This window comes from Enoplosus armatus, chromosome 17, assembly GCF_043641665.1.
Source record: "Enoplosus armatus isolate fEnoArm2 chromosome 17, fEnoArm2.hap1, whole genome shotgun sequence".
Taxonomy (NCBI): Eukaryota; Metazoa; Chordata; class Actinopteri; order Centrarchiformes; family Enoplosidae; genus Enoplosus; species Enoplosus armatus.
Window position 1 is genome coordinate 16,119,610 of NC_092196.1, and position 15,661 is coordinate 16,135,270.

The 15,661-nt window shown below is 43.1% G+C and overlaps 1 protein-coding gene across 1 annotated transcript in view; it reads left to right on the forward strand.

The window, feature by feature from the left end:
* srcin1a (SRC kinase signaling inhibitor 1a) overlaps positions 1 to 15,661 on the forward strand; it is a 55,052-nt gene that overhangs the window by 10,670 nt on the left and 28,721 nt on the right. The window contains 4 exon segments of the mRNA XM_070922985.1: positions 4,897 to 4,956; positions 5,538 to 5,569; positions 6,479 to 6,828; positions 12,227 to 12,253. Coding sequence (XP_070779086.1) covers positions 4,897 to 4,956; positions 5,538 to 5,569; positions 6,479 to 6,828; positions 12,227 to 12,253 — 469 coding nt within the window.

The window sequence follows — 15,661 nt, forward strand, 5'->3', positions numbered from 1 at the left end:
TTCAACAACAGGCTGTAATTAAGAGGCTCTCTCACCTGCTGCTGGCCTGCTGTTATTCCAGAAAAAGACAGCCGGCATTTACCAAGATGACAAGTGAAACAAAGAGGTGCATTATATTACCTTCACCGTTTCACCGTTTATATATCATCTCTTGCATTCATCCTCCAGTTGAATACACACACACACGTGTTGCTTTCCGCTACAGACGGCCCAAGAGATGTTGCCGTGGAGCCGCAGCATGCTCTAATTGTCTGAGTGTGTGCCATTGTGTATTAACAGGTGCTTTGCTGGATCCATATTACTGCTGCAATTTTAACTTGGCTGCCTCCACAGTATTCCCCAGCGTTGCCCAGGGAAACTAAGTTTGGAGGTGGGAGTGTTGGTGAGTGGGTGAGAGGCAGATAATGGGTAGATAGAGGAGAGCAATAGGTGAAAAGATGGGCACGTCACTTCTTATTATACATGTTTTAATGATCAAAAGGGCAGTCCCATCACCTTGTGCGGAGCAACAGATTGCAGTTGTCAGTTATACACGAGGCAGCCTGAAGCCTTCTGATTGTCTCTGCCTGTTACTACGTCCAGCAATACAGACATGCAGGCTGACCTTCTTCTGATGGCTTGCTCTCACTGCCCAGCCGTCAATTTTACCCCTTTTAACTCTCCTCTCCTCGCACAGCAGTGCCTCAGAGCTTTCAGAGATTACCTTAATGGAGAGAAAAAAGTGAAGTGCACATGCCTGCTGGGTTATGTGTCTTTATACCCGAAGCCTCATCGTTTTAAGTGAAGAGCAAGCACAACCGGTGAGAACACTGAAAGAGCGAGATAAGAGAGATGGTAACAAAAGTTCCTTTCTCAAGTTCAGAGTCACTTTCTTTTGCTGGCTATTCATTGAAATCCAAATGTTGGCCTTAATGTATCTGCGGTAGTAAATTTCAAGGTTTGTGCACCAGCTTGCAGTCAATAACGAGACAGAGTCACTTGTTCCTTTTGCAGGATTAGTAATTATGTAGCAGGGGAAGTCATTGTAGCAGCAACATCATAGAGAGTCAACAGGCAGCACCTGAGCAGCTGGTTTCAGTGTGTTAACCTTACAGGCTTTCTAAAATGGCCCACAGTTGTCATTTTAAGGTTTAGCACATGATGAACTGCAGCCCCCTCGTTGGTTCTTGCTATGTGACCTGCAGGGTTTTTAGAGGCCTGATTGGTGGTTTTTCAGAAGGTTATATTTGATCCTGCTATGCCCCTCTCTCCTCCTAGTTATTTGTTTTAACTGTTCCCACTGGAGCGTATAGAGTTACAATTGCCAATAGCTGTAGGCTTTGCTGATTGGTTTATTTCCTGTTGCCAGTAGCCTTAATAGACATGCTGGATTTGCAGTTTGCTGTTTTCACCTACTTCTGCTTGATTTTACATCTCCCCTCCGTCTTCTCTGGTTAATATTCAGCTGGTCCATCCAGCCTGTGCTGTCACAGCCGATCCCACAAGGAGCCCTGCGATGCTTGCAGTAAATCAGGCTGTGTATCAGAGGGAAGAGCTCGTCTTGCCTTCCCAAACCATCTGCATAACGACAGGCCTTCTAGGGGGGACACCATACTATCAGAAAGAGAGAAACTTAAAAAACACGATTCAACATGGAAGACTAAAAGAGCAGTCACAAGAATAATTATTTTACAGAGAAAAAACTAAAGATATGACAGCACAGAGAGATAATTAGGACAGATGATTAAATGCTTGGTTTAATAAACAGTGAAACATTAAAGGCCGCTGTATGGTAATCTGATATGAATGAGACAAGTATAAAAATATATACTCAGATCAAATTATCTGGTAAAAAATAACCCCACAGAGAAGCTAAAGGCAATGTACTTGGGCAATATATTTCATGTATTCCCTCGATGTGAATAAATGAATGAACGAACATGTATTTTATTTATGTCAATCCTCAGCACACATGCATTAAAAAGCACATTTGAGCAGACAAACGATATGTAAGTAAGGAAGTTCATATTGCCACATTAATTTAAAAGAGCGATGAGGGCCACTCTAGAAGAGCTGTGAGACACAGATGTCAGTAAATTGCATAAAAACAAGAAAACAGGGATGTATTTGGCATTACTAAACATTTTATATACAAACAATAAAAGATTGCCTGTCTTGGCGCCTGTCTTCGGTGGCAGGCTTCAGTACATTCACTAATACAAAGTTTGTCTGATAAGATGCAAAAGTGCAAACACACTTCATGGTTGTGCTGACATGATGTTCTGGACAGAAAGCTCTGTTTCAGGGATTTCTTTAAACTGGCGATATGTGTTTCGATTCATTACCCTCTTGTTTATTTATTCCCTGACATCACTTCTTTTCCCCTACGTCTAACGGTGCAAAGTCAAGACTATTCAAATCACCTCTAGAGAAGACCTTGTATGTGCCAAAGAGGTGAGACAGACACTATTCAGAGTGCTACATTTTATATTGTACAGATAAGTAATCTACATTTCACAGCCACAAAGCCCTCAGAAACGGTCTGGCTTCTCAAATGTTAATATTTGCTGTAGATAGATAATACTATACTAAGTATCTTTGGGATTTGAAGACATCACCTTGAACTCTGGGAAAATATAATGGGCATTCTTCAGTATTTTCTGACATTTTACAGACCAAATAATTAATAATTTAATGGAGTAAAATAAACTGACCATTAATCGATATTGAAAGTAATTGTTAGTTGCAGCCCTAATAGACATTAAATGCAGATACTATGGTGTTTTCTGTCCGCTTTACCTTTTTATGTCACAACAGAAAGTACATGCATATTTGCATCCTTCCAAATAATATTTACATTTTCTTCAATACTGCATTAATACAGGGGTGACTCTGAATGTAGCCTCGAGCGGTAGCTGCATATGTGACAGTATAGAGTCAAAATGTTTGAAGTGCCTGTGAATTTTGATTTAGCTATTAAAGAATCCAGAGCTCTGTTTGCGTATGTGCAGTCTGCCGCTTTCTTATCATTCTGTGAAGCCTCTCTTACACCCTCCACTCCTTCTGACCCACTTGTTTAACATGCCCAAAATATAAAACCTGCCTCTTCCAAATCCATCAAAGCACACTCAATCCACTTTTCCTTCTCACCTCCTGATTCTCCATAGCATATGCTCATGCATATGATGAGCAGCAACTTCCCTTCCTGAGTTGAAAGTCAGTTCAGCAGGTGACTGTAAAGAAAAAAAAACACATTTCCCTTTGGAAGTGTGTGGTCCAGGATTTGGCTGTGGAGATACAGAATATTATTATGTATGTATGTTGATAGTTATTGTGGGTGGGTGAGGCAAATGCCTCATGTCACGGACTGAATTTCCCTACCTATATAAATAACCTACTGAAGGCGGTGGAGACCAGTGACTCAAAAAGGGAAAAGTTGAGAATATGGCTCAGTGACAGTGACATGCAGGATATTGTTAATTGCAAGAAATAAATCAAAGAATCTATTTTATGGACCATCTTTAATCTATGGACCAAGCTCCTCATGATGGATAAACCCAGAGAACGACGTAATGGAGTTGGACTGCTTAATCAGGCTCTTTTTGTAGTTTTTTTGTTAGTTTGTTTTACCTTGCTGTATCTTTCTCTTTGTGCAAGTGATTTCTCCTTGCCTGTTTGTCTTGTCTTATCTCTCGATGCCCACCGCAGTGGGCTCTTTTTATTTAGGCAGGTTAACGCTCTTGACTGTGCTCTCTATCTCGCAGTGCAGCCCAGGCCTCATTGGCTGGGCTCACAGATCTTATCGGCTCTGATTGCAGGCTCCCGCTGTCATTCAGGGCTTCTATTATTTCGTTGACCAACATGCTGCACCTTTTCCTGGAGGCTCTGAGTCTTTGTAGTTGCAATTTGGTCTGCTGCAGACCCAGACTTGCTGACAGACATTGCTTTCTTCTGATAAAGCGTTCACCAGAAACCCACCCCATCAAGGCTCTTTTATGTAGGTTTAAATGATGCTGGCGTTGCGTGGGCTTGCACAGATTGTTTTGGCTGTCAGGGTTATTGTCTGCCGGCTTATGTGGAAATATATTGGCTGTGAATGACGAAAGTAAAGATGAATAACCTGTTCCCATTTTCTATTCTTACTCTCCTGCCCACACAACTTTTACTCCCGCTGTGTTCAAGATGAGGGCTTTGTTTACAGCTTTGGAAAGTATATCCACAAACAGCAGTTTGGAAAGTTTTTGGGCTCTGTTCCAAACCAGTAGTACAAAGAGGTGCAAATGTGAACAACGTTGAGTTCATTTCTTTTTGGAAGGTGTTTGCAAGCATTGTGTTTGCGTTAACTTGTTTAGCATTTTAACCTCTGTTAGGACTTTCTCAAATTGTTAACTATAAATGTGAGTGATAGTGTTTTTATCGATGCAGTGTTTCATTCTCTTTGCCGCTTTATGTTTGTCTAGAGGCAGCATAGCCTACTCAGCTTTTCACTGTCGTTGTGGATGCTCAGTCACAATAATAAGCCATAGTACATAGACCCAGCTTTGCCAGCCATTGTAATGGGGCCCTTGAGTCAGGTCCTTGTTAGCTGATGCACAATAAGCTCCAGCCTAATGAAGTGTAAACCAGAGATCTGGGAGGCTGCGAGGGAGCCAGATGAATATGGCCAGCGGCCTTGATGCGCAGCGGAGAGCTCAATGCTAATGCTATTAACCAGGAGGTCAGTCCATTTCGCCTCACCTCTGCTTAGTTTATCAGCACTTCATAATGTGGTGGGCATGGTGTTGAAACAGCTGATCATGACACACATGACTGCGATATCTCTCCGAGAATGAATAGTGTGAGAATTTAGTTTACAACGAGCTGCGCAGTTTGATTGCAGCTGCGTTTAAATGATCGCAGACCTTCTGCCCCTAACAGGCTTCCTCTGTGTTAAGGTTTGTCCACTGGAGAGCGTTGCAGCTCTGTTGGACCTCCATCTGGACAGCTTCTCTTCCCCTGCGTTCATTAACAGTCCATTTGTTGCTCCTGCCCCGAGGAGCGTCCCTCTGCTGCGTACTTGCTCTGCTCATCTTAATGCTGCTGATGAGCCTTTAATGTACAGATGGTCTACTTCATTCAGCCCTATTAAGCCTCTGCACTTTTTAATGTTCTTCGTTTAACCAGTGGTTTTTTTTATTATCTATTTCTGAATTGATTGTTTTTCAACCTGTTAAAATCAGAAGTTCACACTGAGTTAATTTGCCATTTGGTCAAATAGGAATAAATGCCTTGTGATTTTAAGAGACATAGTCTAACTATTGCATCAGGTATGACATTCATTTACCATTCTGCAGGTTATTGTAAGACACTATTAGTATTCATAACAAACCATTTCCTCGTGTGTTAACCCTTATGAATTCATTATAATGCATATATAATGCATTAAGTAATTGTAATTCAGAGAAAGTGCTATCGTTTCACAATAGCTCTTTTCTGATGGTCATGTGACGTGTTCTGGTGCGTTTGCTTGCACATCTGTGCACAAACACACAAATTAACCCTTGGCATGTTTCTCTTCTAGCCAACGCCGGGGCCTGTTTTCCTAAACAAGGTAACTCACCGGGCGAATGGCTCCCTGCTCTTTTATCACGCTTTAAGTTCATTCGTTTTTCCAGTCACATATTTTTTGTGTAACCATACCGTCTCCCCCCGGCTGTCTCCCTTCCCTTCCTGTGTGCCTTCCACCTCAGGCTCTGTTGTCTGTCAGTTAGAGCTCTGATAAAAGGCCTGTCAGAGTGATGCGCCTCCTTAAAAACGGACAGCAGAATCAGTAACCTCCAGACAAGAGACAGTGAGAATATGTAGAGAAAGTGGCAGAGGGTGTCAGGGGACGGAGGGAAAGCTCAGATAGATGGACAGGAGTTGGTGAGAAAGAGCGAGAACATGGACAGATATGAAGGAAGTGTTCCTTCGTGTTCCCACTTGGCTTTCAATCACCTCAATTTTCAGTATTTTGTTTTTCTCTGTTTCCTAAGAAAACAATGAAAGCCACTTAAGATGACAAGAAGGCATATCACAATGGAATATCCAGCAAAACAAATTCAGTTTGAGCTTCTTCCTTTGATCTATTGCAGAAGCATTTTACTTTTCTCATTTTTCTTCCCTTCAGAACTTGAAATCAATAATTCTGCAGGGAACCGCTCCGTCCTGGTGGCAAATAGTCTAACATCCCATCCCATTTCTTTCTCTCTCTCCCTCTCCCTCTCTTTCTCTCTCTCCTGTCCTCCCTGTATCCTCCCTGATTTTTTCCGCTCTCCTTCTTTCTGCTCTATTTGTTTCCACCTATGTGTGCCTGCTCTGCGTGTATGTACGTCTCCACCCTGAAATCTTTCTGCATGCTTGTGTGGGTGGTGATTCACCTCTTTCTTGCACACTTTCCACCGCTTCCTTCTTTCTTCTCTTCCCTTATTTTCTTCCCATCCTTCATGCTCCCTTCCCCTCTTCTGTCCTCGTCCTTCAGATGCCGAGCGTGGTGGCAGTCACATGATCTCGACAGATGACTTGGAATATCCACGGGAGTACCGGACGCTGGGGAACAGCGCTCGACGCTTCTCCAATGTGGGCCTGGTGCACACGTCGGAGCACCGGCACACCGTCAGCGCCGCCCAGAGCCTGGAGGCCCTGACCAACCTGCACAAGGCGGACATGGAACGCAAGAGGGATGCCTTCATGGATCACCTGAAGAGCAAGTACCAGCAGCACCAGCAGCAGCTGCAGCATCCGCACCACAGCCCACACCACAACCCACCATCGCCTTCACCCTCCCACACCAGCATGAGGGGTACATCAGAGCGGTCTGCACGAGAACAGGTAGTTCGCCGCCTCATGACGATTTCTTACCCTTCAAAAGAATTTTGTCTGACAATAAATCATCCCAATGTTATTGTCAAATGAATGTACAATTATGAATTAATAAGTTTCATGTTTTTCTCACTTTACTGCCATTTGGAGAAAGTATGACACTTGACATATGACATTTGGTGCTCAGTATGTGTGTCTTTAGGTAATCAAACTACTACTGTCAATTGGGTCATGAAAATGACGTCACATGTAGAGACAGAAAGGCCCATCATATAAAGAGTTAATAGTTTGGGTGGCGTCATATGTGTCGTCAGATAAAAGCAGCACAATGCTGCACATTGTGCTCATTGAAATAATTGAGGGAGAGAAAATACATAATGGAAGGCTGTCAGGTGGTCTCTGTATCTGTATTATTAGAGATCGTCAGACTTTAGAGAACAAGACTGGCGCTGTTGAGGCATGAAGGAAGACGAGAAGTCACACACATGAACATACTGATTGCACATATGCTAATGAAGTTCTCTGAACACTTGTGGATAATGTTTGCTTTGCTGTCTTTTCATCAAATCTTCTCCCCCTACAAATGTAGTCTATACTTTGACCAGTTTCACAGCCACAACAGCTGTCTCTCGCTCTTTTTTTTTATCTTTTATTAACACACACACACACACACACACACACACACCCTACTGTACACAAACACACTCTCTCTCTGTGTGAGCACCACTACTTGTGTGAATTTAAAAAAGGGTCAATTCTGTGTAATGCCGTGAGAGAAAAACATGTCAGGGGAAAGAGTGAAAAGGAGAGAGAGCGAGTGAGGGTGGGCGGGTGGAAGACAGGTGGAGTCCATAGTTGCCGTGGCAACCTCTCCCATAAATGGCAAGAAGGGATATCGCATTGCAAAGGTCAGGTTGTGTAGAGAAAGAGGAATTGTGCAATAATGACGACAGAAGCGAGAGGAATAACGAGTGGAAGGCAGACGGTAAAAAATTTAAGCAGCAGCCGGGAGAGTGGACAGATCCTAAAGTGACAGGGCATTTTCACTGCACGGGGGAGGAAACAGCAGAGCCCAGGATTCCTTGTCATCTCGTGGATGTGCAGAGCATGGACAGCTAGGAAGGAGGGAGGGGGGGGAGGAGCTGGAGAGGAGCGCAGCAGCCAGTCAAGCAGCCCGCTGCTCAATTAGCCAGCACCAGCAGGAGCCAGCCACCCATCTGCGAAGGAGTTAATCGGCTGGTGTTGTAATGAATTAAATAAAGAGTTTCCGCCGCATGTGCTACTGGAGAGCGAGACAGAGAGGGAGAGAGAGTAAGGGAGAGGGAGGGAGGGTTAGAGAAGCTGAGGGAGAGAGAGACAGGCAAAAACGCGATGAGGATTCGCTGCACCTGACGGACAGCCTGGGATGACTGGAGTGGTGGACAGGCACAGGTGCACTGCAGGTGAGACGGGACTGGGAGCTTGAAACTGGAAGCCGGAGGCTGTTGTAGAGAGGTGTGTGTGTGGGGGGGGATAAGGATGTGCCAGCTGGGATTAGATTCCACGCCTGTTGTGTTTGTTGTGGTTGTTGTGGTGACGGTGTGCGTATGCTCAGCAGGCAGAAGCCCAAGCTAGATGAATACTGTAAACTGTACAGAGAGCCTTCTGTGCGTCTGTTTGGGTGAGCGTTCATTTGCTGTGGAGACTAGTGCAGGTGTTTTTAAAACAGAGAGAGGAAGGGAGAGAGGCTGCGGTAACGTCAAGACACCAAACTAGACCAGAGGAGGATTGAGGGGGAAAGAGCAAGAATGTTTGAGATGGGGGGCGGGTGTGCAGATAGGATGACGACATGAGAAAGAGACGGGGGTGGAGGAGGGGTGGTGTGAGTGCAGCCTGCTTTACATGCAGGTCAGGTAATACAGCGCTCCTCTCTGCGAGGCTACGTCCTTCTGTTGGAGCTCTGTGGCCAACTGAGTGCACACACACGCCTGTGTGTAAATGCATACATGGGTGTCTTTAGTTTGCAGTCAGGAATGCATTCAGCCCCTCAGCCCCAAATTTAGTCTGACATCAGGAACTCTGTCTCTTCAGAGCTCACAGCACATTTGATTCAACAGGAGGTTAAAAATGACAAGATGTACATATGAGCTGAGTAGTAGAGCCTCAGTCAAGAGTTTTGTCTGTCATCTGGGATTATGGCTAAATGAGTTAGCGTGATAATGATTGACATAAAACAATGTCTTGAATATGATTTCTGCACAGAAGAAATGCATTAGTTGCAGTGATGATTGCCACGATAGAGAATTGTTAAGAGGTAATATTGAAATAGGCCCTCTTAAGTTTGCTTAACTGCTCTCACACCCCCTCAGTGCAGTACTTGCAACTCAAAGTTCAAGTTCAGTATATCTGCAGCTGTCACTGGAGCAACAGTTAAAACAACACGAGGCGGTGAAGAATGAATGTGTTTACTTTACCTGAGAAGTGTGAGTAAGCCTCATTAAGGCAACAAACAGAGAAACACTGGCAGTGACAGACTCACAACACCACAAATCACTTCTGCACCATTAAAGCCAGCTCTCAGAGTCATTTAGCTTTGTGGGAAAATAAAATCATTAATGTTGTCTGAACAAGTGAACAGCAATTATTTATGACGCACCAATGGTGCCCCTGAGCCGCTGTCAGTTCAACAGATGGTCAAGGACGAAGCTTTACTGGCTGACTACACAGAATAAATGACTGACACATGATCACGTAGTCAAGGCCAATACAAATCCAACCTGAAACAAGCCCGTGTATTACCTTATCCCTGAAAGTGACCCACTTTACCTGTGACCTCTCACCTCTGACAGAGGAGGTGCAGATCATCACTTAATCCTTCAGACTTGAGACATACATGGTTTTCACTGGGCAGCGACAATATATGGCATTAAAAACCCAGAAGAAAGAACAGGGAGACAGAAATTTCTCCTCAGCGTCACATCAAAGAGTTGTCTTTAATAATAATTGCTTTGACATACGTTGGTAGAAATTCATATGCTATGGGCAAAAGGAAGCGTGGGTTGAGATTATGCTCCATATCATTTTGAGTGTCCCACTTGTCTCAGTTCCAGCGAGGCTAGGCACTCCAGATATATTCAATGAATTATAAAGAGCACAAGTCCCTTCTCCATCAGCCAGACATTATTTGGTGGATAATACACATACAATGAATGGAATAGCTACTACCTTTTAGAGTGCAGGTGCAGCTCTGTGCTGTGTCCCATGTCAATGCTACTACATTGATAATGCTACTGTTATGAATTCGAAGCAGGTTTTGAGCGTGTAGTGTGTACTCAAAGATGCCAGTGTGCATACTAAATCTGCTTTACATTACGTTTATTGATTTAGAAGATGCTCCTGTCCAAAGCGACAATCAAATGAGGTACAACCCAAGCCACAGAAGATCAAGACAAAGCCTCAATACTCAGTTCCATGTTCCACGTGACACCTGAAGTGCCACAAGGATGCAGGTGCATGACGTAACAATGGATGAACAGCTGTTGATGGACACTATTGTCTAATGATGCATTGCACAACAGCAGTGGAGAACGTACTCGCAGTTAAAAAGCTTTTTTCTTTTTGGAATGATACCACCAATAAAACTTTACAAAGTGTAACACAGTTTGTACACAGAAGGTGTAGTGAGCACTATGAACAGCACATTAGCAGAGCAGAGTCAGTGTCTACACAGGATGCGTTCAGGCACAGTATTGGCTGTAGGTCATCAGTGTAGACACGCCATATGTTGTGTACATACTACTACTGAGTAGTGTCATTTGTTGTTAGTATAAAACAGTTAAATATGTCGATTTCTTGCATACTAATTGCAAAACAGTACACTATAAAGATAGTACATGCTGGATACAGTTAGTATATAAGTTTGATTGGCATCAGTCTGCACACATTTTATATCCTGTCCTATTTGTATAACACTGCAACATATATAGGTGTCTTGCACACTAATACAAATGAGTACGTAGTACACACATGCAGTATACTAGTAGCGTGTAGTATGCAATTGGGACACAGCTCTAACCTGTATAAAGTCTGTAAATGGTTACACTGTGTTAGACCAGATGTTACTTAATCATGGCTCGGTGTCCTCTTGGCCAGGATATATTACCTCCTTGGATCAGTGTAATTATAACACTTAATATTGTCCCAAAACCAAGCAAGATGTTGCACCTCAATACATAAAGAAATAGAGCGTGAGAGGAGAGCATAAAGTGAGAGAAGAAAGAAGAATGACATTAGGGCCAAATGAGGGAACATTAAGTGAAAGATTAGATTACAATAAGGTAATAATCAGTTGAAAACGCTCCCTGTGGTGCTCGTGTTTACTGAAGTAATCTGGGCTTTTGTTGAGACAGTATTAAAATGGAAGGCTGATAATGAAAAACCACCAACTATCATAAATCAAAACTTGCCTGTCACTTTTTTTTCATCCCTGCGCCAGGAGAGTAATGCGATTCCTGCAGAAGGGAGGCTGAATGGACTGAAAATTGCCTGCAGATAAGAATAAGAACTAGAATAAGAGTTTGGATTAGAATTAAAATTCATGAACTCTGCACAATCTTTTTTTAATTTTCCGTGTCATTTTGAGGTATTTCTGGGCCATCAGTGGCTTGGCCCGGTTATGACTGTGGGGTAATTATGTTTTAATGGAAAGCTCACTTCCTGAGGCCTCGGCTAACATGCAAGCACCTTTTCATACATGGCAGAGCAGCGGGAAGGGCAAATGGACCGATGAGAGATACAGCATGGGCTGGTGAAAATACGCAGGTGAGGTGGCGAGGTTCAGATAAAAAGAGCACGGCAGGTGGATCGAAAGCCACAGAGACAGGAGAGAGGGAGGAGGAGACAGAGCGGTTGCTTGCCTGTGGTGGAGAAGTCTGGGAAAAAGGCCAACGTCAGAACAACAGAGCGGGCTGCTGTTTGACTCGATTTCACTCTTTTCATTTTCTCCCCTTCCCAGTTACAGGCAACAGCACAATCTTGTTTCAGGCGCTGTAAGCCGACGACCGCAAAACACAGCCACCCCCTGCATTAACACCAATCAAACTTAATGATTGTGGTTTAGATAGTCGCATTAGATGAAGCTGTCAACAATATTAATGAGGTTCATAAATAACCTGTCACACATTACACAAAAACAATTTAGGAAATGCAACTGATCAGGTTTTGTTTGAAGAGGATGTATTGGATGTTTGTGTCTGCATTCAGACTCTATCTCATCTCATGTACAGCTTGTTTTATGCACCTTTTTTTTCTTTTTTTACAATGGTTTGTTTTTGTCAGTGAACTTCAGCCACTATTAAAGAAGTAAGTATCTAACTTTTCTCTGTCTGTCTCCCTCCCTCACCTCTTTTGTCCTTCATGAACTCCACAGCAACAACCCAACTACTGGAGCTTTAAGGTCAGTGCTGCGTGTCTAAGTGTCCCTGTGCGTTTGTTTTTCTCCTGTCCATTGTCTGTGTGTGTTCTGTGTGTGTGTGTGTGTGTTCTGTGCTGTGGGATCACGTCAGACTCCTCGGGCATCACCAGCCTATCTCCTGGCCCTCTGGCTCATGCTACACCCAGCTCACTTGGCATCTCTCAGCTCTTCAGGCAGTGTGTGTGTGTGTGTGTGTGTGTGTGTGTGTGTGTAGGGTTGTGGTGGCAGAGGTGTCAGGGTTGGCGACAGCTTAAACCTCTCCAGCTCCATTTAATCTGCAGAAGACGATTCTCTCAGGATTTATGATACCTCAGTCAGCTACCATTAATGACTAGAAGCCATGTGACCTTGCTGAAGTATTACTCAGACTGACTGAGACATTAAGAAGACATTTCAGACGTGCCGCTGAGGCATTACTGAAATAATGCTGTGACATTAGCACAGAGGTTTGAGTCATGGCTGGGCTGCTGAATGTGCTTTAGGGTTGTTTAGACTGTGGAAGGCGTACTGAAAATGTATATCACTTACTCTGAATTTAAAGAGCTGAGCCTATTTGTTAGCTGGTATAATGTGTATCACTTTGTTGTGGCATTACACCTCACAAAGGCAGGCAGGGAGGGGTGCTATCTAAACAGAGCAAGTTAAAGAACGTATTGATGTGTGTGTGTGTGTGTGTGTGTGTGTGTGTGTGTGTGTGTGTGTGTGTGTGTGTGTGTGTGTGAGGGAAGAGCCCAGGGCTTATCTGCGGTGTAGTCTTCCCTGAATCCCTGCTCACAATATCATTTGGACAGGGTGGAAATGTCACTGAATATCAATCGCCATATGCTCTGACCCATGGGGAAGGCTAAGCAATTTATTCCTCACTCCCACAAGTACTTTAACCTCTGAGAGTGATATGAAATAGAATTTAGTGCCGTGTCTATCACATAAATCTATTAAACCACCAAACGTTTGAACTCTGCAGGACTTTCAGTTGGTTTGCAAAACATTGTGGGTATGTTAGTACAAAAAGTGAAGCTTCATCAAACAATCAAATTCTGATATTTTTTGAGGAAAGAATCAAATGGGTTTCGAGTAATACTGAAAATGTTGAAATTAAAAAGCTGAAAAATAGCAGAGCTGCAGCTGACTATTCTATGAACGATTATTCTCAAAATTGTCAAAAATGTGTGAAAAATCACCATAATAATAATAATAATAATGATTTCTTAGAGGCAAGTTGATGTCTCGTTTTGTCCGACCAACAGTCCGACATAAAACTGAGGAACTGAGAAAGGAAATATGCACACTTTAAAAACTGGAACCAGAAAAGGTTTTGCTTCAAAATTGACTGAAAACAGCTAATTAATCATCAAAATAGTTGCAGATTACTTTTCTGCCCATCGATTAATCGACTGATTGTTGCATGTTCCTTATTTTTGGTGTCTTGCACTTCTTAGTACAGTAAGTTGCTGTTCTGTTAATCGTTTGATGTTGCTTTGCAGCAGCCAAAAAGTGCATCAAGTGAGATAGTTTAATCACTGAACAGAGACAGTTAGAATTTATTTATTGGCCCCACAAGATGCTGCAGCGGTAATAAAATGTAGAATGAAACAACCAAAATGGTCCGTGTGGCAACAGATCTAAAGCTATTTGCTTTCAACACACACACTGTTGTTGACACCTTTTATGTTGACACCTCATCCTGCTCAATTTTCTTCATTTCTCACTAAAGCTTCTGAAAGCTCCATCCTACTCCCTCATCCCACCAGCTCTAAGCTCGACTCTCTCCCTGGATTCGCCGGCCTGCTGAAAATAAACACTAAATGAAACTCCTATCAGGATTGCACTACACTCAACTGTGGAAAAACATGTATATCAAGGATTTAATCAGATAGTAGTATATTAAATACACACGCTTTTAAACCTTATTGACGACAATAACATCACTACCAGTAATCTCAGCCTTCATCTCCCCTCTGGAGGAAAACGCCATTTTGCTCCATCTCCTTCTGAGCAAACCAATTGCATCGACGCACATTTCACAGCAATTTGGCGAAGCAATTTCTTACTGCATTGATGACTCCTGGTATTATAAAGAGACAGGACTCTAGGGATGTTGGAGGTTGGGGGATTGTGTGTCCAAGCAGAAGATTGGGCGGAGAGTTTGAAAAGATGGAGAGAAATAATGATAGTGGGGGGAGAGAAAGTAGAGACAAACGGATGTGTTTTCTCTCTCCATTTTCTAAAAGTGGGAGCTGTGAGCTTTCTTTGTGTGGAAAAAGAGCCAGGTTATGGGGAGAGGGAGAAAATGCAGACTCAAAATCCTCAGATGCAGACAGCAACAACACAAGCATGCCACCGGAATGCGGATTTGGCCTCTACCACTAGAGACCGATGTGGAGGCAGATATGTTGATGTTGATGTGTATTATTTGATACTAATCATAAAAGTAGTCTTTTCAGAAAATGATATGCAGTACAAAGTTGCCATGTATGCAATGTTCCAGGTAAACAACTAGCAGACGTTGGGGTCCCATAAAGATAAGATGCGTTCCAGGAACACAACTAGCAGATGTTGGGGTCCCATAAAGATAAGATGTATTGTTGTTTAGTGGTCTTCTTTGGTATGTGAAAGGTCATTCTGAGAGGTCTCTTTTCCTGACCCCTCGACAGGAAACAGAACTTTACAGACTCATGTTTTGTAGTAGAACCCCATGTATGCTTAAAGGTATAAAAGACGAGCTTGAACAGTGTTCAGGGCAGCAGTACTGATTCGGCTACGGGTGCTGTACAGGTTAAGATGCGCATGCCTGTTGATCCTGATCTTTGATGCAAATAAAGAATATTATGTGAAAAGTCAGTATCAGCGGAGTTTCCTTCCATCATCGAATCATCGTCTACATCTGGGGAATGAAGAAGAAATTGACGACAATGTAAAGCAGCTCAGCAAGAAACAGAAGTGAGCTTTGGGAGTGGTGGGAGAGGACAAATGAGTGACATGGGATAAAAAAAAAAAGTAGGGAGAGGAAGACTCCCTGGAGGCAAAGACAGACACAAGCTTTTGAGGAAGAGAAAGATATCATTAGAAGGAGAAACAAAAAAGGCTTCAGGAAAAAATGATAGAAGAGATGCGGGAGATGGTGTGACGGTTGTGATATTAACTATTTAACACCTGTCTCTCAGGTAATTTCCAGGTGTCAAACACTTGTCATTTCAGGCACATGTGCCTTGCCTACGTCAACAGGTTAAAGCAGCCTCACAGCCTGCGTGAGCAGCACGGCTCAGGTTCGACTGCAGGATTCTGTTAATAGTAATATTGATCATTGATCATACCAGCAACATTACGCCTTTCACTACAGTTTCAGTGTCTATACCTGAAGAATATGTCACAGACATGAAAAAACAATAA